Genomic DNA, 27,272 nt, shown 5'->3' with positions numbered 1-27,272 from the left:
AACATTGTTAATGAATCGATCTGTTCATGATGAATCTGAGAAAATTTTGTTGACAAATTCTTGAGATATTACATAACTTAAGAAAGATATTCTTTAGTGCCCATAAAGTTTAAACGCTCAGTGACTCTATTATCAGTAATCATATTATTAAAAAAATGCTTTGTTTCAGTAAAAAATATTATATTAATTGCAGTTTAGTCATTTCCATTTTAATTTTAAGCATAAATTCTGCCGGAACTAACAGAAAATTAGAGAGATACATATTATGTTATGGCAGAAGGACTTTATATTATTATGAGTGAATTACATGACTATCAAAATTTGAAGCTTTAAAATATTTGATGAAGAAGCTATTAAAGTAGGAATTACATAAAATATTTAATTATTAAAATTTTAACGAGCATTAAGATTGGCGAACCGGCTGGTCGCCAAAGGCGGCTAGTATTTTAATAAAAAACAGTTGCATTCCAATTGAGCTGCTAATTGTCTTTTTAAAAGCTTATTTTGAATTAAATGTATCCATTTTAAAGTTATTCAAGTATTTTATAGGACACTGGTCCAATATTATATTTTTTACCTATAAGTACGCTCTTTCGATTCAATATTGCAGCATTCCTATTGTTTTAAAATGGACCAGAATAATAATAATAAAATTAAATAAAAAAAAACCGAAGTGATTTTTGGAACATCTATTCTAAAAATACATGATAATTATAAATAATTTCATTAAAGAACTAATATTTTAATAATGAAAAAAAAAAAAAAGACTTTAATGAATTTTTTTAAAATTATTCCATAAAGTTTGAAAATACCACTTCTTATAAAAACATGTTTTTAGTTTCCATTGTCTTAATGTTTTATAGCAAGTTTCTAGTTAATATAATCAAAATTGCGCCCTCTCTCCCTCTACTTCGGATCTGAGAAATAAAATATTTAAAAAGAAACTATGTAGACCCTTTCTGAATTTGGAGTGATTTCTTAAAAATTATTTTTAATTTTGTAGAAGATTCGGAGCAGCCACTTTGATTTAGATTGGTGGAAATGAATGCCCCCAAAATCGCCATGTTAACATTCAAATGTATACATTTTCAGATAAAATAAACATTTGATGAGAGGTCTTTCCACAGCTTTGTCGCATACCCGCAAAATTGTTGACCTTGAGCAAACTGATGATGTCACGAATGCTTAGATTTTTATTTTTAGAATATAAGTAGTTCTTTTCTTTGTAATATAGTATAAATCATGGGCTCAAGTAAGCATGAGTTTGTTTATATTCATAATAACATGATCATATTTTTAATATTATTCATATAATATGTAATGCTTAGTTGCTATTTTATTTTGTAGATTACTCCTGCTTTTTGCTGTGTATTGATTTTTTTTGCTTCCTGTAAAACAAAAAGTAATAGAAGTTGAATGATACGGTTCAATTCTTTCTATAAGAGGTACGCCCCGTCAGTAGAGTAGAAATAATTCAATTCCATAAAGCTGCTATGCCCATAGCAGAAGGAAGAATATTGATACGACAGCTTGTTATCAACATACTCATAATCCTCTCCACTAGTGGAAGTGATTAAAGAGAAATGAAGGCACCATTTCGATTTCTAAGAGTTATACAGAGCATAGAGATATTAACAAACAGATACCAGAAATTTTGATATGTCAATATATTTATTATAAATTAATATATTATGTACAGTATTGAGTTTACAACTGTTTAGAAGACTTACATGTTGACATTTCACATTGTACGTAACAATGTACTGAAAACAAGAGGGAAAAAAAATCCTTTATGGAGTCTCACTTTCTTCAAAATGAAAGCTGTTATTACACTGGAAAATAAAATCGACGAAATGGGAGAAAAAATCTTTGGTGTGTTTAAATCACTTTAAAATGTCAAAGTTTAAAATATTTGTGGTTTTATTTCAAACACAACTATTTTGGTACAGATTTTTTTTTTTTTCCTGAATTTCAACACAATAATACTTTTTAAACACAGAGGTCGTTTTAGAGCAAATCTTTCAGAATGCACATGTTTCACCATTATCATACACATTTTCAACACTTTTTCCAGTCATGTTCCTTCTGCAAATATAAAATAGTCAGAATATTTCTAATCCCGCAAAAATGAAATGCTATAATAACAATAATTATTAGAATCAGTTTTAACCTATTGTATGTCAACACTCTGTTATTTCACATTTGCAACAAAGGAGGGGGTAGGGAAGAAAGACATATGATAGCATAAATGAAAGAAAGATTATTTTGAAATTCTTTATGTATAAATATTTAACTAATTTAATTACTTATAAAAATTAGTTTTACTCAGTTTGTAAGCATTATAGCAATGTGTTTTACATCTAAGCAATCAGAACAAAATGCTGTATTACTTGGACAATCATAAACAGTAATGGAAAAAAACTAATAATTAATTGATTAATGGTAAATTATAAAGTTAAAAATTATTGCTAAATATCAATTGAAAGATCCTCAAACAAGTCAACAGCAAAGCAACATTTTTTCCCCCTGAAAACTATTCAAATTTCCCTATTACTGAATTATTTTTTTTACAAACAAGCAAGAAAAAAACATATAATAAAATTAAGTAAAAATTATTAATATTTATTTCTTTTTTCGTATTTAAAAAATTTTATACTTTAACAGTGGACTCTATATAATGCTAAAAGTAAAGTGTTTTAAAGTAAGTAGTTTGTGCGAAAAGATCAAATACATCCATTTCTACACTTATAAAAGTGTACCAATAGAATTTAATTCACTTTACAAATTAAAAAATCAAATTATCATAAGCTGTTGTTAAAAATTTAACACTCATTTTCTAACAATTCCCCCCCCCCTCTTACAAAAAATATATACATTTTTCAGAAAGAATAGGTACTAAATGTACATGTATGTTTGAAGTTATACTATTCATTTGTTTTTTCAGTGATAAATTGTGCATGCATATGAATTAATGATGAGGCACTAAAAGAACAGATATGAAACGATCCTCACAATAAAAGCATGTCTATATAATGGTGCTATATATCAGCACAGCACTATTATATATAGTAAATATTATATGTAGCATTGAAAAAACAATACTATTGAAATCAAAACATCAACTCATATTGGTATACAAATAAGAAATAGACTCCAGCTCTTGTGAGATAAAAATGAAAAAAACATTTACAAGAAAGCTGAAAAGAATTTCATGGTCACAAAAATCAAATATTTCCTTTAAGTCATGCCAATAAAATAAAACAGTATTATCATTTCTTACAAATAACGATTTTATTTTAAAGACTAGATAAAATCGTTTAGAATAAAAGGGGGAAAATCAAAACATTTCACTCAAATAATTTTCATAACTAATGCACATCATAGTATTTTATATATACAGGCTATTATGGTTATTCCCCTACTAAAATTTCATACCTGCAATTTCATTCTAAGAAAATACACGATCCATGGCATTTGGAACTAACACTGTAAATATATGAATGTATGGATATATAAACATCTTTTAAAGAAGTTAACAACGAACATGCCACATGAGCAAATTTCTGTATCACTCCAAATTCGTACCTTTTCAACATTTATACAACAAACACACACAAAACTATGGGCATAATTATGCACATTATCAACAAAACTTGAGCATACTAATGCATCACATTTCAAACTATGATACCATTGCACCAGTTACACCATATTCTTTAAACAATTCCACAATATTAGGCAAAAAGCACAGATTCAACAATAAAATTAACATTTCTATTGTTTTAATGTTGAGATACATAGCATAAAAATATAATTATTAAACAATATTTACTAAGTGTTATATATTATACTTTCATATGATGTAGGCCAATTCAAAGATATATACAATATGTAGGATATTTTTTTCAGGGCAGACAAATAATATTAAAGAAAAATTTACATGAGTTCAATACAAAATGCAGTGTACTGGATGCTGGTTCTTTTATTCTGTTCTGAAAAGATTGTGTTCCTTTCTGTAATAAAATATTCATTCAGAGTTAATCTGACAACCCCAGAAAAGTGACTGACTTTTAAAACTTAAGAGATGAAATAATGAATTGTAGTTAGTTATGTTGAAAATAAATGCCAAGTTATTAAAATGACGAAAAATTAGATGTTGTATATTTAATCATTGAGGATGTTCTGAATGCAATTAATCCGTAATCCATTCTCATAATTTCACATGAATTTTTGCTTTGTGTAAGTATAATAAATCATTTCACTAACAAAAAGATGAATTATACACTTATATCATTTTTTTTTCTTCAATGAGAAATAATACTTATCAGGGAACAAAAAAAAAAAAAAAAAAAAAAAAAAAATTATATTAAATTTTGTAATTCCAATATAATAATAGTTAGGAGTTCCAAGTTAAATACGATATATTAGATAAGAATAAATTCTATAAATGTTCCTCCTTAATGCGATAATATTCAAGATTTTATTCATTTATTTTCAATTTTATTAATTGATCTATCTCATATTTTTACCGTTGGTCATAAAATCCAAAATCCAGCCCCAAGTACTTGGTTTAAAATAATAAATTGAATTCTATCATTCTTTCCAGCTGCATCAGTATAGTTTAAAAATAATGGGTTATCGAATATTTGGAAAAACTGATAAATATAAATTCACTGTGCAAAACTTGACACCAAGGACAAGTATTCAAAATCTATTTTTTCCTACATATTGTAGTAAAAAAATAGTGTCAAAAAATTCAGAAAATTTCAGCATTTAAAAAGAAACAAAAACTTTCATCAAATAATTTATATTTGATCTAATTCTGTGATCTTGACAGAATTCTGTAAACATATTTGCAATATATAAAATAAATATACAAAAATATGCTTTTCTAAGGAATTTGTAAAAAAACAGAAGTGTTACATAGAATACAGGCACAATTGAGGACATATTTCAGAAATTCAGCATGATTTCAAATAATCAAGGATTCAAGTGTGATCACATTATATATGGAAATACATATTTTCTCAAAATTTTATAAGCAAAAATTAAATGATAGATCACTAATTATTTCAGTACTTATTACATTATGCATTAAATTTTCAAATGACAGATTTGCTTTGAAAAAGAAAATTAGAAAAAGAATTTCTGATTATATATGAATCTCAAATATTAAATACAACATTCCGTTCAAAATATATTTCTATATGTGTTTTGCTCAAGTCTAAAAAAATTAAATTGGTCACAAATGAATAAAAAGATCAGACCTCTTTTTCTTATCCTTCAGAAAGATCTCAACCATTTTCTTTAACATCCATCCATCAACGATGTAAGTTGCATCTAAATATAATGAATTTGAGAAAATTCATAAAAAACGAATTCGATGTGTAGAATTTTTAATATATATAGAAATACACATTGCATAGTCTTCATCCGATTTGTTTCTTATCAAACACTATGCAGGGTCAATGTTTAAGGCACCAAAGTAAAGAAAGCATCAAAAATTAAATAATAATTAACAAATAATAACGATTTCCAAAATTACTGCCATAATGTCACACTCCTTATGTCAGATTTTTATTTTCAATTTCTTTTCCATTTTTTTAAAATTTCAATCTACGATCTACGATTTCCACTTAGGAGTCTCACTTATAAGAAACACAAGCTAAACTAAAAGTATATATCTTATTAATTTCTATTAAAATTTCTCTTGAGATGGAAGAAATTAGTGGCTGCTTTTTGATTGTAAGAAGCGTAATAATTTTTGAATGAAAACATTTTTACTTCTGTTCAAAAATCCAAGATTCCAGAAAAAGATTTAGTACATAGAGATTTTCGATTACAGGGGTTCAATTACAAATTATATTTTTGCTAAATAAATCAAAGAAGAAATTAATACATTTCACACAAATATTGGAAATATCAAATTGAAATTACTTAATTTTCCATGACCTTGCATTAAAATATTTTGGAGAATTTGTAGCATGAAAGAAATACATTAACATATAAACAATTTTATTCAAACAATTGTTATAAATAAGAATGGATGGAATATTAGTGATTCTTATGAAATATCACAATAACAAATGGAACTGAACACTGATATAACACTTATTTCACGGATACAAGGAGAAAATGCATTTTCACCAACATAATCTTTATTTGTATTCAATATCAATTTTTTTTTTTTTTCATATTACAGCATGAAATCCATTATTACAGCGCCAACCAATATTTTGTAGGAGTAATCCTTATCACTTAAATATAATGCAGTTTTTGACCCCATAATAAACTGATAAGGGATTCTAAACTTTTTCTTCCGATGTTCGTAACCCTATTTATGCAAATTATTTGGATAGAAAATGCAGACAATCATATTTTTTTGTGGGATTCCACTTTCAATCATGATCTAGTATACTACAAGAAGTCCTGATGTAAATAAATCATTGAAAAAGAATCGAGATAGAATAAATGAGAATGGGATAATTGATCATAATATTGCTTTACGCCGATCAATAAATAAGAATACAAATTGTAATGCAATATCTATGTTAAAATAAATTTTTCAAATTTGGTGTTAATAGTAAATAATTTGCACGACAGCATGCAACTCATAACTGTCAAATCTACTATCACATTATAAGAAATGATATTTGAGCACAATATATCAACTTCGGATACCAATATCACATAACCAAGCATTTAAATATATATTTCAGGGAAGAATTTTAATTTCAAACACAACACAAAATTTTTATATTCTCTTGCTTTCATAAATAATAAAAACTTTTTAAAAATAATATCATATTAATGATAACTCAGTTTCATAAGGACTTAGATCTCTATTTACAAATGGAACTCTAGAGTAAAAATTCCTTAAATAGATCTACTTAGCTTTATAAAACTAAGTCTGAAAAAATGCCGATAAAAATCAGCATTAGATTTTATAATCTTAAAAATAAATTAAATCGGAGAAAGTCTGAAAGATGGAGGGAATGAAACTAGAAAACCTAAATAGGTGAGGTGATCAATTATAGATGTTATGACAAATATATTTTTTTAACTTACGGTTATAAAATATTTAAGAAAAAGGAAAAAAAAAAATTTTTTTTTTAATGTTAGTTTAAAAATAAATTAGTACTAGTTGACTTCAATTGCAATACAGTAATACTGGCCCATCAACCATCACTAAAATTTAAGAGGATTTTTATAAATGGCATAAGAATGCTTTGTTATTGCACTTAATGATATTCTTTGATAGCATAGGCTTACTACAAAATCAAACTGAGTTTAAAGCTAAGATGATATCAAAGCAGTTAAATCTAGCTTTGAAATAATGCTGTTTATTTTAAAAATGGAAATACAGGCAAATATAAAATTGGAAATTAATTTTATTTCCATGATTAGAAATTTTTATATAGCAAATCTCTAGCTAAAATTTTAAATCAGACATTATACATTTTAAATAAATATTTTGATATTTGAATGAAAGTTCCTTTGAATTTTTTTTGTGATAAAAATTATCAAATACTTTTATATTAAAAGAATATCCAAATAAAATTCAGAAAAAAAAAATTTATTGCAATTTTATGTAAACATCTATATGCTTTGAAATTCAAAATATCATTCCCAACTTTAAAAAAGTTATAAATACATTAAATGCTCTATAATAAGTTATGATGATTAAATTGAGCATTATAACTTAAAATTAAAATTCGGAAGAATGCATAGAAGTGAGTATGCAAGAAAAGCATATAAGTTAAAACCCACTTCAATAAAATAAAGATAAAATTTTATAGCAAAATACAAATATTTTTGTAGGAAAGCTGTTCTTTTCATAGCACTAATACTTTTCTCTTATATAATATAAGCATTTAAAAAGAAATAAAAATATTTTTTCTCACTATTTTTTTTTTTTTTTTTTTTTTTAGGGAGGGGGGACCTTTGTTGAAAACGAATTTAAATTTTCAAACATTACATGAAAACTAATTCATGCAGAAAAATGCCAGGACAGCCAAATTTACCAATACTTGGTATTTGGATTGCATATTGAAAAAATCAACTCAATGCCTTCTGAAACATTTTCTCAGAAATGACTGTGCATACAAGTTGGATAGGGAAGTGCTGAAACTCTTATGGTTTCTTACTCTAAATTATTTGTTACAAGAGAAATTTCTTAATTATAATGTACATTTTAATGTACTTTTGAAATAATCCTGATCTTTCATATTTTCTGTAGTTCTTACAATATAACTGGAACTTCCTTGTCAAAAAAATAACATAAAATTTAGTTCTATACTTAATGAAGTATTCTTATACCAACAATTAAAATATTGCCATAACATCTATTTTGATATCCTCAAAGAATAATTTTTTTAAAAAGTTATATCCTATTACAGTTGTCATAAATCTCCATTCTTCAATGTAGAAAATGATATTTCAGTTCTGGCTGTATATGATATATGTTGACCATTAATATTTTCTCCCATGCGTGCCACGTCTAATTTAGGATCTGAACAGGCAGACTTAATGTTATTGACAGATGAATCAGTTTTTTTGGTTGTTATGAATTGAATAAATGCTTCTTTGTTGTGCAATGGATTGACACTACTGTTTTCAAAGCACAGTTTCTTGTTTAAAGCAGATGTTTGTATTTGCACCAACTCTCGTAGACTCGAAAGGATCACTTGCACATCCTGATCAATTTCTAAAATTTTTTCTTTTTTCATGAGCCTTTCGAGAGCATCAGCGAAATCTTCATCACCGGCAATCTCTTGATATGACCCTTTTCCATGTTTTAACCCTTCTTTTCTTGGCTTTGGCTGCTTTTTTGGTTGCTTCACAATGTTTTTATGTTCACCGCTTGTTTCTTTTGATTGAGACAGTATATGATCCAGGTCAGACTTGATCTGTTGGAGATTCTGCAATTTGCTGAGCAATATTTGCACTCGTTTCTGAGCAGAAATGGAACCATCCTCATCAAATGATTCTGGTTTCTTTGCTGTAATAAATTCATCAGGCTCAAGTGACTTTGGAGAGGGAGTGGAATCAACAAACTCCACTTCTGTTGACAGCTTTAGGGCCTCATCTTCACTCACAGAATTTTGAAGAACTGGAGGCTCCTCATAAGTATCTAAAAAGAGAGACAATTTGTAATTTAATAAAAATTGCACACATTTATAATAAAGATATAGCAAATTTTCAATTAAAAGTTGTAAACGAGGCTATCAAGTTAAATCATAATAAAAAACTAAATAAAATAAATTATAATAAAACAATCCGAAAGTGAAAATAGAGATTCTAAACCAGTTTAGAATTACTATTCTTATTTGAAGGAATCCACAAAATAAAGAGACATTTTTTTTTAAAGGAACAATAAACTGAGAACACTTTACCACTTCAAAGATAAAGACACACATTTAGTTCTCCCTAAGTTTTAAACCACTCTAACAGGAGAGAAAAAAAAAACAAAAAAAACTGTGGGATAAAAAAAAATAATAGATACAGCCCATATTTACCTGGCTAAATGAATAACTTCTAAAATATAATAAAAACTTATTTTCATAAAAAAAAAAATCTTTCAATTTTAAAATTTTTATTCTTTCCTTTTCAATTTTTTTTTCTTGAAGAGATTAATTTATTTATGTAGGTTATCAATGAAGGAAATCAGGATCTAATCAATATGCTTCTTGGCACCTACAAATAATGCTTTGACTCCAAAAGGAGTTTATCATAGGGAAAGTGTTATATATAGTGCATCATGCTTTACATAGTATTGTACAACAAATCATATGACAATGATTTTTTGTATAATACTATGTAAGGTATGACTAATTTTATACAGCAAAAGTAAGTTGGCCACAATATAATTAATTAATGGGTATATAATCAATATAAGTAGGTATCTTAAAAACTTGGACACGCTTAACCCTTTAAATGATAGAGATGTGCTTTTTCGCAAATCAAATCTGCTTCCAAATGGACAGAATAAGCTAAAATCATTTCATATCTTACTAAAAAAAAATGATTCTACAAATTTGAAATTTTCAAAAAATTTAGTGAAAAATCCCTGGAATTTAAACTCCAAATTGAAATATCTCACTATTATTCATTGTAAGAACGTCTTTAAATGATATTTTCAAGCTTATAATCTGTATTCCAAAAACTTGAATATAGTTTTAAAAAAAGTTTGGTAAAGAATGGTTGAGGTATATCTTCCTCTATGACAAAGACAAAAATGGATGTAGTTTCATCATTAAGATGTAAAATTTTTACCTTTCAACACAAAAGATATCTTCAATTAAGTCCCTAGAAAAAAAAGTAAAGTATAGGAAACATAGATTTTGAAAATTGAAATGTGACTGAAAAAGAACAAACTACTTATTTACATTAAACACTACTTATAAATTTTGCAGAGAAAGTGTAAATATGTTAAGGATTTCATCTCTGAATGAATGCTGTTCTTCATTTTTATGGATATTATCAATTAACTTATAAGACAACCTGAAGACAACTTATAACAACGAAGTTCTTTTATAAAAATGTTGAGATAAATAGATATGTAATAATTAATCTAATTACAGAAAATGTTATAAGTTTTAGTTTGTAAAATTAAGATCTCTAATGGAAAATATTTTTTCACTTTCCAAGATGTGGTAGCCTTGATAAGAACCCAGTCTCTCTACTGCAGTCATTGGATTCCGGTAGCTTGTAAGGAAAGGAGGCAAAAAATGCTCATTTCTTTTTTGAACACTTTCTCATGAAAGATACATATATATTGAAAGACTCTTATTGAATAAAGATAAATTTTATAAAAGCCATACTCAGAATAATTAGCTACTCGGATGGTAAAAGAATCAGATTACTTACCCAGCAGAGTTTGTTTTTTCAAGACTGTATGAAAAATTATTAGACTCTCAAATTTTACCCTTCAGTTATTGATAATAATTTGCAAGCCAATTGAAAATATATAAATTAACCACCATATTCATAAAATTTCAATTTTTATAATTTCTTTCAGCGAAGCCAATGAAGGATAGAGGCTCACACAATAAAAATCAAATAAACATCGCAGAATTTGCATCCATTCCAGCAGCAAAGTTATAAAATATTGCAGCTAGTTTTGTGAAATAGAAAATAACATTCTACAAATGTGCATGAAAAATTATATAACATTTTTAGAACATTATTTTCAGTTTTCCGATCATGATTTTAAAACAGAAACATCACTTCCGAGTTATATTTAGCATTAATCTACACAAAACTAATTCCTTGATTTTCAATAAAAAACAAATATCAAAGTTTTATCAATCCTATTTTTAAAACCATCCATTCCTAATTTTAAATCCATCCTTAAGGAAATTTCGAATTTTGAAAGTAACAATTCATTAAAATTGGTGCCATTATTATTATTATCTTTAACTATGCAAGTTTTGAATTTAATTAAAATAGAGTGAAGTTATTGAAATTTATAATATGATCCATAACAGAATATTTTGTTCACAAAATACAAATAGTAGGCCTGAGACGAAATGAACTGAAGACTCAAGCTTGATAAATACATTTTGAAATATCATCTTTTGCTGTTACCAATGAAGCAATATCTCCCATTTTTTGTTGTTGTATTTGATTTTCCTGGACTTTATGTTTTAACTAAGCTTAGTCACAATACGATAAATAAAAATTCTAAGAAAAAATTTGAAAATAAACGCACCTGACATAATAGATCCATCTGTTATGCCAACTATCATATCCGGCTTCTCTCTGTGAGCTCTCATGAGAATATTGGCTTCTTCTGTAAATAAAAACACCACAGGGATGGTCACATCGTCTTTGCCATGGCCATCCATTGAGAACATTTTTGTTCTTCTTGTGCTCGTTGATGGGACATTATCTATGAGAGGAACAAACAAAATCTTTTGAAAAGTGATAAACAATATTATTAAAATAAAGCATTGATTAGTAAAATACTTAATATGCAATCTATAAATATGATTTTTTAACCAGTGTTAAATAAAGGATTATAATAAATTTCACAAAATATTCTTAAAATGGGAATTCTTTAGGGAAAATACTCTTAAAACTTTAATATACCCACATTGGAAGACTCATCTCTTCTTTGAATACTATGGAATTTTTTTTAATCATTTTTTCTTATTCTTTGTAATAAATTTTATCATTAGACATGGGACATCATAATAAGAAAAATTCTCTAGACAGATTAATTATACAACGGAAAGAAAATGATGCTACAATGATCGAAATAAACAATGTACCAGACTGAATGCAATGGGAAACATTCTACTCATACAGCATTTCTATCTCCTGCCAAGAAAAAAGGTTAAAGTTAACAATTATTGTGATTTAATTTGGTCATTGTTTACATGTATCTAACATATATTTTGAATTATTAATTTTATTTGCCTATTTATTTTGAAAATTTCAGGTACTATATAAATTTTTCTAAACAGATAACATCAAGAAAAATCCAATATAATATTATAATAAGAGCAGTAAACAAGATTTAATACATGCATAAGTTTCTTAGTAATATTATATTGCAACACCCTTCTATAAGAAGAGTATTCAACCTTTTCAGAAGAACATAGAGTTAAACAAATCGTTAGATGCAAATTTCATTGAATTTGGTGTGAAATAGCAAAAAGATTTTCAATTATTTTTGCATAATAAATGTATGTTTTGCAATAGGATTACATTTCTTTTAAATGAACTCCTATCAATCCTGCATTCTCAGTAAGCCAATAATCCCCGTATCCAATATCTACTGGTTTACAGAATAAGTTACCGTTTATTGAAAAATACTTAAATGTCAAGTATCAATTAATGCTCATTAAAAAAAATAGTTAAAAAAGATATAAATGCACATATTAAAGCACAATGAAAAAAACATCTATTAAACATACAAAATTTCAATGTATTTTATATTTTTATTATAGACAATTTTTATTCATAGTTTAATTAAGTTGAAATAATATCTTTATAATACCTATCACAATAGCAGCAACAGCACCTGCATTTTGTACGTTGCGAGCCTATGAGAAAGAAAAATTATATGTACATGCTAATGTTATAATTTATTCTATTTAAATAGCAATTCTTTTTAGCAGTATCCTAGTTAGAAGTAAACTATCTTACCTTTTCAATAAACATGCAACTCCCCCTTTTAATAATAGCAATCTTTCCTCTCACTTCGATTCTATTCTCAATTGGAGAACAAGCTTTCAAAGGCTCAGCTATAGCTAATTTAGATTCAATCTGCAATAAAATTAAAAAAATAATAATAAATTAAAATGAATGTTCAGTTTTAACTGAAAGAAAAGCCATAAAGTAGACATTAAAAATTAAAATTAGTTTAATGTTTTGTACAGAAAATAATGCAATTACTTTAAAGCAAATAAATGATAAATAATTTAGGTTACAAAATCTGCACAAAGCCAAAAATATTTACACAATAAACATAAAAAAAAAATAATAAAATATGACCTTTGATTGTATGCAAGTTGCATTTTATAACATGAAAACTATTTAATTGAATTTATCTGAGTTTCGTAGATACTATAATTCCATTTTAAGTAGAAATTAACAATAAGAGAGCCAAGTGATGTATTGCATCATTAAATCAAAGAGTAAACCATCATTACGTATTAACGACAAATATAAATTTTTTTAGGTTGTCTTCTTTTAAAATTAGTATTTACTTAGGCTAAATTTTAGTCTCCTAAAGTGGACACAGTCAAATTAGAAAATTTATATTTCTTCCGAAACCAATCATATGTTGATAAGTTCTAGAGCAGGAAAGTCAAGTACATTTTACATATATTTCGTAACAGTGAGACTAAGAGTGTTTAATTATTTGATTCTTTAATATTAATTGATTACTATTCTATTATGGTGGAGGATTTCTAAAACATCTTAAGTTGTTGAATATAAAAATAAAAAAAAAAAAAACTATATGATGAAAAATTATGAATATTTTGCTTTTTGTCACACACACAATAAAAATAAATATAGGCAGCCATGGGTACAACAACTGGTATAAAATAAGAGTTTACAAGAAATACAATGAAATTGCATATACAGCAGAATCTGATAACCACTTGATATTATTTTAAATTTATGAAAAAAAAAATAAAAAAATAGAAGGGATATTCTCAATTTTACCCCCACCCCCATTCCACCACAGAATCGATTGATTGAGATCTAAGAATGCAGAATCCAGACTTGATTCTGCTGCATCATGCCAAGATTCAAAATTATTGCATTTACATGTTATGCTAAAAACTGATCTTGGTTGCTATGGTTAAAAATTTTATTCTTCTGTAATCATTTTTACCAGTGATGTTTTTTATTGATCCCACATTTATGATTTTCTTGCTGATAATTAAAGAAACCTACTATTTCCTAAACCTATTATCTTAAAAGTAATTTATATATATATTTCAATGATTCCTGATGTAGATGCATATTATATATTTTTTAAAGAGAGGTTACGTGAGATAATAATAAGAATAATATGTACAAAAAATGCTGCCATTTAATAATAATAATAAAAAGAAAGAAAATGTTTAAGCTAAAAAAATATCTCTGAATGTACCACTTTACCATGCCATTTCATGGTTTAGGGAACAAAGTTAAGTTAGTCTATAAGGAAAGTCCCTTTTTTTTTTTTTAAAATTAAATTTTGATATAGATGCATAATTTCGGTGTCAAAAATATTTGCTAAATTTTAACATAACATAGTATTTTAACATTTTTTTTCCAAAGGCTGACAAACATATGCAACATTAAATATAGTTTTTCAGAATTAAGAAGATTTTAAAAATCCAAAATCTTATGTCTTTTTTTTAAATACCTATGATACTTTCCCCATGCATGAAGCATTTGAACAATTTTATATGTATTTTCTTCATTTTCAAACATGGAATGATAAAATCCGCCTAAGACAGGAACATTTGATTTTGGAAATGATTCACACTTTTTTTATATGGAAAAAAAAAATAGAATTTAACAAACAACAAATTTAAGTAATCCAGATTTTAAAAAAATATGTTTCTGGATGATGAAAGTAAAACAATTTTTTCATTTTAATAAAATGCATTTATTATAACTTACAGGAGGTTTACCACGAACATCCAATCCAAATTTAGCAGGGCAGGCTTGAAGTAATTTTCTGTTTTTCGTATCACGAGTATAGTAAAAAACGGTCTGATATTCCTCTGCAGAAGGAAAATCGTCTTTTTTAAAAAGAAAATATATTAATCACAATGACTCAAAGAACAAATTGGGATATTTCTAAGAAAAACAAAATATACCCATATAATTTGGTGCTCTAGATTGTTCAACCAATTCTTGCATAAACATTATGCCTTCTTGTGCTCGTTCAGGAGATTCAGCCTACAAAATGGATAGCGAAAATATTTTGAATGATGTACAATGCCATTAACAGGTTCAGTCATTAATTAATATAATAATAATTAATTCAAACAAATAATTCATTATAATAAAAAGCTTCTTATGTGATAAATTAATACCACAGCTGAAATACAATAATTCTAGAAAAAATTGAAAGAATGTTCACAAAATTAATTTTTGCAAATGAAATTATTTACCTTGGGTTAAGCGATTAATGACATAACCCTTTTTGTTGGCCCTTGCTAGTGACATTAAAAAAAACTTTTTTTTTCCCCCTTTGCTTAAATCACTAATTCCTTGAAAAGGAGCAATCCATTTAAAAATGACAGTTGACATTATACATTTTAGTATTTTTGCCATTAATGGTTGAAACTGTTTAATCTAAATCAATGATGCTTTGAATCTTTAGATTATTTCAGAACAAAGACTTCAAAAGCAGAGAAAGTGTAAAGGGAAAATTCAAATTTGATAGTATCAATTAAAAACTAAGGCTAGAATTGCAGATATTCACAATACATATGTTTGTCATATGATTTGTGGTTGAAACATAATTTGTAACAAAAAGAAAACTATTTGAAAAAAAATAAATAGATTATTACCAAAAAGTTTTTAAACAAGATAACAATATGGAATTTCAAAATATATATTTGAAGAAAATCATTCATGAAGATTAAGCAAGAGTACAAAGAAATCTATAATGCAATAAACCAGCAAAAACTTTTAAAAAGAATAGAATATCTTTAGAATATGTTTATGTTCTCCAAGAATATTATGCTTATGAATAGGAAATTATGAAATGAATTATAAAGAAAATTTTCACTTCTCAAATGTGCTTATGTTCTACAAGAAATATTTTATATGTAAAAAAAAAAATACATTAGCTGCTGTAAAAAAAAAAAAAAAAAAAGTTAGTAGTTTATAGTGATGATTTGCTTAGAGGTCAAAAGCTAAAATGATTCATTCAGGAAGCTTCATAAAACAATATCATGAAAAGAAAAGGAACTTTAAAAATAAGTAATATTTACCATAGACACATTATGTATCATCTGAATCCTACCATCTGGTAATTTTATCACAGTTATACCCATTTTTTTCACAGCTTCAAGGTGGTCTTTGTTAGTACCTTGGAACTCAGATGCATGAAGTGTCCGCATACTAATTCAAATACAATAAATAAATATCAAAATTATTTTAAGATATTTAGAAGGGAAAAAAATTAATTACTCATCAGCAAACAAAAATATTTATCTAGATAATTTATTTATAAATATTTATAAAAAGACTAAGCAACAAAACTCCAAAACTAATACAAAATTTAAGTAAAAATTAAAGGCTATACATCAGAAATATTATCATAGAATATTAAAATTATTATCATAAGAAAAAATTAAAAAGATTGGATTTAAAATTTTGATTAATGTTACTTTTTCCTGTACAAAAAACATTTCAGAAAAATATAAATATTAATGGATATATTTTAAGAACTAATATACCAGATTTCTTACATTTTTTTTGTTTGTTATTAGATAACAATTCAAAAATATTAAAGTTTATTTAGAATTTAAATGAAAAACAGAAGTCATTCTTAGATACAAAAAGATCACATGCATACACACACACACACAAAACAACTGTTTTTACAGACAATAAAATTGGGATAAAATTTAATTAATTAAGAACTACTAGTGGCTAGTAAAACATAAAAATGTTTTCATTTTTACTTACGGAGACTTATTAGATGGACAAACTTCTTCCACAAGGTTTTTCAGAGGAATACGAATGGTTTGAGCAAAGTTTCGACCTTCTGGAAACAAGTAATTGGTGTTAGGGCAGCTGTGCGTGAAGTCTTCTATCGTACTCTCCTCGAGGCTAGGCAACTTCTGAGACTAAAGAAAAGAGAGGAGAGGAAGGAGATGTAATAATATACTTCTTCCAGAGAGTGAATTGATTTTGAGGTTTGTTATCAAAGCATTGAAGATAAAGGTTCATTCAACATTTTATGCATTTACATTAAGGTTGAAAAAGAAACAAAATTCCATATTACATGAATTCTATTTTGAAGCTATATAAGGGCTTATTAGAAATGGATTCTATAATATGGAATAATGATCAGATGGTGGAAATAATACATGATCCAATGCTCCAACCTTCTAAACTTCTATGGCACATTGGTATTGAATACTGAACTGATATTCAGTCCTGATTTTGAGAATATATTTTACTCTAAGTGACAAGTTTAACAAAAAGTAATTCCACATACAAGCTAGATTATTTAGAGGGAAAATATTAAAAAAAACATAATCCACCAAATTTGAAGATAAGTCCTAATCATCAGACCAAAGACGACTAATGCTCAACAATATTGTTATGATATTCTCACAATAAAGTAAAATGCTCCTAATATGGAACAGCATCCATTATCATATAATATCTAGTGTTAAAAGGACCCCCTTTCTCTTTAGAAAAGCCAGTAATGAACCATAAATGAAGACTCATAAATAATTTAGGGAAACAAATGTTGGGAAACACATTATAAGACACACCGGGCATGAATTAAATAAAAAAAATCTAAGGTTCTGCAGAAATAAGGTAAAAAGTAAAATTTTGAAATCTAAAATAAATAAGTATATTTTAACAAAAAAAAAATAATTATTCACATAAAAAAACAAGAATTTCTCAGCATTTAATTGCATTCACAGATATCTTTAATAATAATAAAAAAGGAATATTTCAATTTTGTAACTTACTTCAACTAGACTAGAATTATTGATTCTTGCCAAGCTAAGAGGTAATAGATGTGCTTCAGTGGTAAATACAAAATCATCCACTTCAAGGGTGAGTTCATCTTTATTGGCAAATAGAAGGTAGAGGTATTTTAATGTTTCAGCCAGTACAAAAGAATCCATTCTGTGAATAAACATACCGTTGCATCACTCTTCAATTAATTAATAATTATAATAATAAATTGACCATTTCAAAATTGGAATATTTACTGAGATTGTATAAAAATACCAGATTAAATGGAAGTAAAAATTAATCCCCACAATAAACATATAAAATACAGTATTATAGAAACAAAATAATACAGAATAAACAATAAATTCTGTGAACATGTATACATCCTTAATAATACTTGGAAAATCACTATTCAGTTTTCATCAATTTAAGAGTTTTATATTAATTTGTACACCTAAAAAAAATCCCATTATTGCTCAATATATATATATATAGATTTAAGAATTATAGTCCAATATGATTATACATGGGTGGAAAGATAATTAATTAATAAAAAAGCAACTAAATAATCGATGCACCATATAAATATGCATTTCATTTTATTGCAGAATATTTTAAAATTCAGTTCAGTATTTCTACCAAAATCAGACGTGTTTAGGTAAACAAATCTCCCTTTGATATTTTAGGACTTTCAAAGTATCAAATTTAACTATTAAATAAACAGTTAAAATCCTTCATTAAATAAATACATTCAGTGTGTATGCTTGCAATATCATATATAAGTATAATTACAAAATATTATAATATATAACATCATGGGCATTAACCTCGAAAATACAATAAAAGATAATTTATATATACTATTATTATAGTATTTCAGAAAAAATATGATTCTATTTGAGAAATGCGATTTTTATGCAAAAACAATGCTACCTTCGAAATAAAGTTTCTCTATTAACACAAAATATACAATAGATAAGTGTTCAATATCTAGATGATATTGTCTGCATTCTGAATATGAAGATATATGAATATCTTGTGCTAATAGGATTAATGTTTCATTAGGAATCAAAAATTCAAATAGTTTTCTTTATGAAGCAAAACAGCATTAAAAATACATACAAATTCGTACAAAAATTGAAATGAATGTCAGTAAATACCTATCTTCATGACTACCAGTCCTGACATCTTTAACAGCTGCAAAGCCACATGGCACTCTAGCATATTTTTGTAAACTATCCAAAACTTTTCTCCCCACTTCTAAGTAATATGGATCATTTGTAGCCTATAATATAAAACATCAATATAAAGATCATTACAAACAAAATCATAAAAGTAGACATCATAGTTTACAGAGAAAAACTTACCTTATATAAAAAATATGTGCTTTCCACAAATTCAGGTCGAAGTGGATGTTGCCCCCAATGCACTTGAAAATCCACAGTAAAAGCCTATACATAAAGCAGCACAAAATAAATATCATTTTAAGAACTTATATCTAATTAAAATAAATACTAAACAGCTTTTATAATAAAGAAGGTAATAAGTGCATTTTATTGAATTTAAACTCATACCTCAGGTAGAAAATTATGTCTCTGCATAACTTGGTAAAGCATTTCATGAGTTTCTATAGCTGGTTTAATATCTCCTTTAAGAACCTGAAATATTTTATTAAGACATGAAATGTAAGAAATACGATATTTTCAAAATAAAGTAAGGCTAAAGAGTTTATAACAAAAATGTAATACATTAGAAAGAAATGACTCCATGGAATTTACCTGCAGACCAGGCCAAAATGCTAGTAATGAATCCATAAAATTCCTAGAATTTGTATGAGGCCGATGCATGTGCACATCTACAAGCAAAGGTCCTTGGCTAATATACTTCATAACAGCTGAGTAATGCTATGTACAAGAGGTGGAGAATGAATGGTAAGTAACAGACATCAGTTTATTAAAATGCAGGAGGTTAGTATTACATACATAATATTAATTTTAAAAAAATCAATGCTAAACAAACAAATATATATTTCAGCTGGTTGTTTTGAATAGTAAAATTTTGTAACAGAATTGGAATGATGTCATAAAATTTTTAAAAATCTATGAGAACACGCAAGCATCCGTGTTCTTTTTATAAATCTGATCTTATACAATAGCATACAAAGGAGAAGATGACAAAATTAATAATTTTAAGGTTTGGTATGGAAACAAAATGAAAACATCAACCAGTTTGTTTATACTAAAGTCAATACTATAAGGGACTGAAATAATAATACCAATTTTAGAACTAATTTCGTTTACTAATAACTGCTAATGTAAATAAAAAATTATATTATGCCCCAGACACCACTAGCCTTAATTATGCTATTGATTTTATAATTAATAAAATTTAACAAAACTAACATGGACAAGAATCAAACCTTTCAAAAATATTATTCAGATATAAAATTTTGACATTCAATGGCAACTTTTATATACATAAAAAAGCCATGAAAACAAAATGAAGTAATAATAAAAATTGAATTAAATTTTCAGGTTTCCCCCCTCCCCTTCTAGACAAGAAGAATCAATATGCTATTTGTAAAATTTTTATATTTCTTCCATAATGAAAATGTTTTACTTTCGAATTTAAATAATTTTTATTGAAATTACAAAGCTTTCTTGCATAAGAAAAATACCTGAAATGATCACACAAAATCAGATTGCCATTACTCAAGCAAACTAAGTATATCATTCAAAAAAACTGAATACAAAGTCATATGAAATCAGAAAAAAAATAGAAGCTGAAAAATAGAATTCAGTTCAAAGTGACATGAACCAATATCTGAAAAATGTAGTCAGTACAATGAACAAAGTGTGTGTATATGTTTTAAAACTAACATGACAAAATAAATTCTATTTATACAACTAGGAAAAGTTGGCATCTAAGTCTTAATAAAAATATTTGATATGAGTTGCACATAAAAGTCTAATTAAATTCATATTGATTTATCCTACAAGCAATTTTTAAAAGTACTTTTCCAGATGGAAAATTTTTTAATAGTATTTATACCTTATTAAATCGTTCCAAGTATACATCATCACCCAAAAGGATGTAAGCTTTCAGACAATATTCATAATATGAATCGATTCCAGCACCAACACCACTATCTGCAAAGCAAATGAATTATAATGAGTAATTAATTAAGTACAAGATGAAAGCAAAAATGAAAGCTTTGATATGTTTGAAATGATACCTCTACGTATCCAATCTCCATTATGTATATTCAGTACAGTTCCCATCAGATCACTCGTTCGATGCCTCTGCTGCCAAAGGTAATCCATAGCAGCTCTAGCCTTTTCCTATGTAAGAAAAATAATTTCATTTATTTGCAATATATTATTTAGAACAAATAAAATTAGAAAAATAAACATAAAATTTCAAAACACATATTTATGTTGAATTTGAAAATAGTTAAATTGTATAAATTTATATTGTTAATATGCACAAATTCATATGATTCCCACCCCGCCCACTCTTATATACTTATATTTTATCAAAATTTATTTTTCAGAATTTTAAAATATGGAATGGATGCTTTATTTATAATATAATCCACATAAACTTGTAACCTGTTTTTCATTAAATAAAAAAATCTCTGTGATAAAAATTCATTATGCAACAATGTTACATAGCAGAACCCTTGTTAAAATGGATGGTTTTGACAGCATAAAATATTTGATTTCAAAAACAACATAAACATTTTTTCTTTGTTTTATCTTCTCTCTTCTGTTTCAAAGCAATTTTTCACCTAGAATGTTCAAGCATATTTACCAGAATTCATTCATCTCTAAAATTTTTTCATGAACTGCACTAATGATTTGGGTTAATTTTTCCCGTCAATTTTTAGACAAGTGCATATAGTCATTTTAAAATATATTTTGGGAGTAATAAATTTTCATAAAACAATTTTAAAATATTACCCATACTACTAACTTTAAATTCCATGTATTATTTTTCAAAGAAAAGTTAATACTGAAATTTTAAGAAATATTTAATCGCTTACAAAATGATGCAGAAATAACTTACTTCAAATATAGGTTCTCCAGTCAGTCGACTCAAAGCAGCAAACTCCAAAATCATTGTACCAGCACATGCTGTACATGTTTCTCTTACAACTCCAAGTTTGGGTGATTTCAAACCATACCTAAGGTTGATCTGAAAACAATAATTATTTCTTAAATAATTTTATTTGAAAACTACTTCATAAGCTAAAAAAAAAAAAAAAAAAAATAGCAGACAAGTTTATAAGAGTGAGAAATTTTATAAAAAATTATTTGAAACAGATATTTTAACTTATAAAAAATCAAATAAAATCTTCATATAGACAATTTTTTATAAATTTCAAAGATTAAAAGGATAAAGATTCAAAAATAATTCTTTCAAATAAAGTATTTTTTTTAACTAAATGAATCAGAATAAATTTAATGTCATTACAGCATATATATTTCTTAAAATTACTCTTAAGGTTTAGTGAGCAATAGGCAGTTGTATTTATTTGAAAAATGTATATTTTAAGAGACAGTATATTTAAGTTTCAAATGTAAGTGCCTAAACTATTCAATTTATGCTTCTTTTGTTACTCGGATTCTTTTCAGTGAGACATGGTGTGATGGTTATTGAATTTTATTTTACAGATTTTTTCCTAATTCTAAATAATGTAGATTTGGGAACTTCACTGGCAAGTGATGCTAACCTTAATGGTGCTTCTTCTGCTAAGAGGAATATGTCTAAGCCCCTCCCCTTATCTTTGCATTTATACACACAAAGAACCAATATCACCATAGATATATCTTGCCAATTATTTTTGAAAATTTTCTTCGATATTTTTGACATGATCACTCTGCACTGAAATTGCTTTGCAGTCCCAAGAGCCAGACAATAGCAACTCGACCTTTTATTGAAAGCCCTTTTTTTTTCTCATCTTACTTTTACAGTGGGTTGTTATTCAACTGAAATAAAACAACCGATTTGAATCTGTAGATTAAATTAGAAAAAAATTATAATTCCTAATATACAATTTATTTTAAAAATTTAAAGATGTGTCAAATTAAATAATGGATGTCATGGAACATTGGTTTTGATTGAAGGCTTCAGAGTTTACAGAATGCATTCACTGATAATTCCCATTTAAATATTAATTTGTTATTTTATTATTATTATAAGCAGAGAGAGTAGTTCTCAATCTGTGTTAATAGATTCCAATGTCAAACCATTCCATTAATGGTTACACCCATATGGTAATGTCGTTGTGACAGTAGTATCACCATATTTAATAACCCTCACTGATTTGAAAGTGAGTACCATAGCTACTAATGTCAACATCAACAGAGACATATTGCAGAAGTGTTGGAATGAACAGTGAATTAATTCAATATTTGTTGTGTAAAAAAAAAAGAAAAAAGGTGTACATATTAAATACCTATGATTCTTATATTTAAAAATTGAGAAGATTACCTCTTGAAACATTTTGGTTTACAAATATCATTTGTTTTATTAACAATTGTTAAAACAAATAATGCAACATAAACTATACAATAAAAATAAAAACAATGAGAAAAAAAATCATCAAAATTACTCTAGGGTGAGGCACTCCAGTAGTTGTGTTAAAAGCAGGAATGAGACGGTAGCCCAAATCTCGAGCCATATTTAACAGCTCTCCTCGATACCAATGCATCCTTTTGAAATGCTCTTGGAGATATGCAGCAAGAATATGTCCACTAAGCAACCCCCTGCAATTTATATGATAACTATCGTAAAAACTATTCTTTTTTGAGAATTAAATGATATAAATATTAATATGAATAAATCATATATAAAATCCTATATAAAATATAAAACTCTTATATAAAATAATGATATTTAAAATTAAAAACTATAGTGGCAATAAAATAAAAGAAGAACTTTGCTTAATGAGCATAATTTGTTCTACAATTTTACTTGTAATGCGAAACATTCTTTTCAATAGAAATCTGTATTAAATAGGATTGAGGAGGATTGATTAATCCATAGTGTTATTTATCATGATCTGACTCCATGTAAGGGTTTGGAAGCAATCACTCTTCGGTTATATCAAAAATATATCTTTATTAGACACACAACAACATCGCACGCTCTGTCCCTCGGAACTACTCTCCTTATATCTATCTGTGTTCCCCGAGAGGCGGGAAACTGAGTCATGCTGCGCGTTCAAGGCCATTTTGTGAGTAATTGAGATGAAACGCACATCAAACTTTGGCGCGCTTTCTCTGAGAGAATTAGAACGATCGCTACAGGATAATGCATTCCATTCCGGCATTTTTTTTTTTCAATAATGTAACAATAATAATGTAATTTATTATTTATGATGCATGTTTTCCTTTACACGAAATTGTCTAAAGATATTTATCTTTGGTTATGTTTCAGAATTTGGCAAAAATGAGACATACCATTATCATTCATTGAATGTGTGGAGTTATATTGTGGAGAATATATATGTGTGGAGAATATTACCTTATCAGAGTATATTCTGAATATGTAACAAAATCATTTTCCAGGCTTTTAAGCAACTCCCTTATTTCACCGAAAGATTGCTGCTATTTTGTATTTATTATTTCTCCTACCTTCCCGACTGAGTATCATTCGCAGCTTTTTACTATGACACAAAATACAAGTCCATGCGATCTTTGGTAGTTCTGCTATATGGCTGTGTTCTTCCACCAGTTCATTGATATCATTTCTATCCACCACTAAGCCCTTAATATAGGTTCATGACAAAATCCTATCGATTAAAGCTCCCCAAGCACATTCTGAAATCCCTTGGAGTTGCATTTAACTAGACTATCCGTGTAAGACTTTTTCCATAAAAATATAAGGGTTTCCTTCAAATGACAACAAACCCACATAGCATTAACAAACCCAGACAGAAATTACAAAGAATATACAAACAAATTTAAACAGTTTAATACAACATTTGTCCAAAACTGTGAAATGATGAACACTGAAATACAATAATAGTTCTTACTTACCCTAACATACGAATATTTGTCTCAAACACAGAAACCACAACATCATTATCAAACGAAACATCTTTGATAACCTTTTTCACAGCAACCTCAAATTCATCAAAATCTCCTAGCACCTAAAACCAAATCAAAATTTTTGAAAAACAGCTGTCATAAAGATTTTTTTTTTAAATTTAAATTTAAGGAAAAGTTAACTCACCACTAAAGTATCTAATGTGTCTACCAATGTTAGAGAAAAGCTAAAAAGAAAATGAAAATTTGTATAAATAGTAATAAATCAGATATAATATAAAATTTTCTTACAAATGAAAGGTTGCAATAAATATAAACAATGTACTTTGATAGAGTAAAAGCTAAGACTTTTTTGGATGCACTGATAGAAAGCAATTACTTCAAAGTGATATAATAAAGTTTTATCTTGTCAGATTTAATATTCAAATCATCTTATGTGCATATCAAAATTTCTCTAGTCTAGTTAAACCTTAAATACATACATAAATTGAAATGCTGAATATTATAGAAGATTTAGGCTATTATTAAATGACAACAAGAGAATAAAGGTAAAAAGTTCTTCATCGTAAATAGTCACACATATTTATTATTTCATGAATCAGTTAATTAGGAATTTGAAATGCATAAGCACATATATGTATTTATCTAACAACAAATAAATGATATTTTTAAGACAGAGAAAATTGAATATAACATTTAGAATTAACAATTTAACATAATCTTAGTTATCATTTCTTTAAAAAAAAAAGTTTAGAAACTAACTGAACAAAGGTAGATATTTCCTTTTGTATTAACACATCTGAATCAATAAAGCAATATGCAAACAATTAAAATTATCATTTGGTATTAAACATGAAAAATTAAAGAAAAAATTTTAAAAAATGAGCTTTCCCAAGAGGTCATTTATTTTGATGCATTAATTTTGAAGCCAAAAAGAAGTAAACCATGAGTTTTTTTTTTTTAGCAAATAATTGAAATTTTGAGAATAATTCTGTTAGCCAGACAGCAACTGAAATATCCACTACATAAATCACTCCTCAGTCAAATATCAAATTATGCACCAAATATTACGAATGTAGGAAAATTCTAAAGAGAACATATGTGACCAGTGAATAAGGCTTTATGCACTTATTTTATGGACAGTAATAAATAATAGTAATAAAAGATGGACTTTTTCTAACTAAAACCGTTGTTGAAAAAACAGAAGAATATCAAATATAATCATAGAAAAGAAAGGATATAAAAATAAATAAGACTGGAATAATTTGTAGAACGTGGAGAAACGGGCAGCATATCTCTGGAAAGGAATAATACCGTTTCAAAAAAAGTTTATTAAACTCACTTTCCAAGAGCATCATCTACATCTCCTCTATTAGGCTCAATATCACGATACCTTCCTTTACAACTTAAAGGCATTAGTTCATCAGCTGGATAAGCATGGTCCTAGTAAAAGACATTTTTTATTAGTTCATCTATGGCAATCAGATCTTAAATAGTGTTAACAAATAGCCCATCTAGATAGGCATTTTGAAAATATTTATTTGTAGGAAATGACTTAAAAGAATTTTTTAATGTTAGCAATAACAGCATTTTGATAGACATTTTTATTTTATATTAAAAATGATGACTTATAAAAGAATGCTAAACTTAAATAAAAATAAGACTGTAAAATTGTAAGATTTCTATTTGACTACAAAAACTAAGAAGTAAATACAGTTGCAAAAATTTCCAAAGAAGTTAATTTTTCAAAAAAGTTCTCACCATGTAAGCTTGGTAGGCATGATAAAACATTTCTTTAGCTTGTTCCCTGAAATAAACAATTACATAAAAATAAGAAATACATGAAGGGGGGAAAAAAAAAACACTTGCACAATAAGCACAGTGAAATGTTAAAAAATATAAATGTGTCTAATATATAAAATTAAAATAATCTGTTTTAAACTAGAAATATCTGATAAGCACATAATATTTCAAGGTATTAATGGGAAATCTGAACACCTAGCTGCACAACCATATATATATCAACTAGCTGCTTATTACTGATATAGA

General features: G+C 26.7%; 1 protein-coding gene across 2 annotated transcripts in view; it reads right to left on the bottom strand.

Moving 5' to 3' along the window:
- Nucleotides 1-6,140: 6,140 nt before the first annotated feature.
- The window catches only part of LOC129957105 (ER degradation-enhancing alpha-mannosidase-like protein 3), a 34,568-nt gene continuing 13,436 nt past the window's right edge, over nt 6,141-27,272 (bottom strand). Inside the window, exons 2-22 of one of the 2 annotated variants that reach the window (XM_056069252.1) lie at nt 26,985-27,030; nt 26,566-26,666; nt 25,411-25,450; nt 25,215-25,327; nt 23,786-23,939; nt 22,237-22,365; nt 21,404-21,509; nt 21,220-21,317; nt 19,947-20,072; nt 19,743-19,826; nt 19,536-19,619; nt 19,329-19,453; nt 18,180-18,339; nt 17,158-17,318; nt 16,458-16,587; nt 15,333-15,414; nt 15,133-15,254; nt 13,156-13,275; nt 13,007-13,052; nt 11,714-11,893; nt 6,141-9,133 (exon numbers count right to left, since the gene is read on the bottom strand). In XM_056069252.1, coding sequence (XP_055925227.1) covers nt 8,403-9,133; nt 11,714-11,893; nt 13,007-13,052; nt 13,156-13,275; nt 15,133-15,254; nt 15,333-15,414; nt 16,458-16,587; nt 17,158-17,318; nt 18,180-18,339; nt 19,329-19,453; nt 19,536-19,619; nt 19,743-19,826; nt 19,947-20,072; nt 21,220-21,317; nt 21,404-21,509; nt 22,237-22,365; nt 23,786-23,939; nt 25,215-25,327; nt 25,411-25,450; nt 26,566-26,666; nt 26,985-27,030 — 2,938 coding nt within the window. In that variant the 3' untranslated portion in view covers nt 6,141-8,402. The remainder of the gene's footprint in view (nt 9,134-11,713; nt 11,894-13,006; nt 13,053-13,155; nt 13,276-15,132; nt 15,255-15,332; nt 15,415-16,457; nt 16,588-17,157; nt 17,319-18,179; nt 18,340-19,328; nt 19,454-19,535; nt 19,620-19,742; nt 19,827-19,946; nt 20,073-21,219; nt 21,318-21,403; nt 21,510-22,236; nt 22,366-23,785; nt 23,940-25,214; nt 25,328-25,410; nt 25,451-26,565; nt 26,667-26,984; nt 27,031-27,272) is intronic. The other variant, XM_056069253.1, reaches the window with a different exon arrangement.

Source organism: Argiope bruennichi, chromosome 11, assembly GCF_947563725.1.
Source record: "Argiope bruennichi chromosome 11, qqArgBrue1.1, whole genome shotgun sequence".
NCBI lineage: Eukaryota > Metazoa > Arthropoda > Arachnida > Araneae > Araneidae > Argiope > Argiope bruennichi.
The sequence above is the reverse complement of the archived record's forward strand: the minus strand, read 5'-3'. Positions and strand labels throughout refer to the sequence as shown.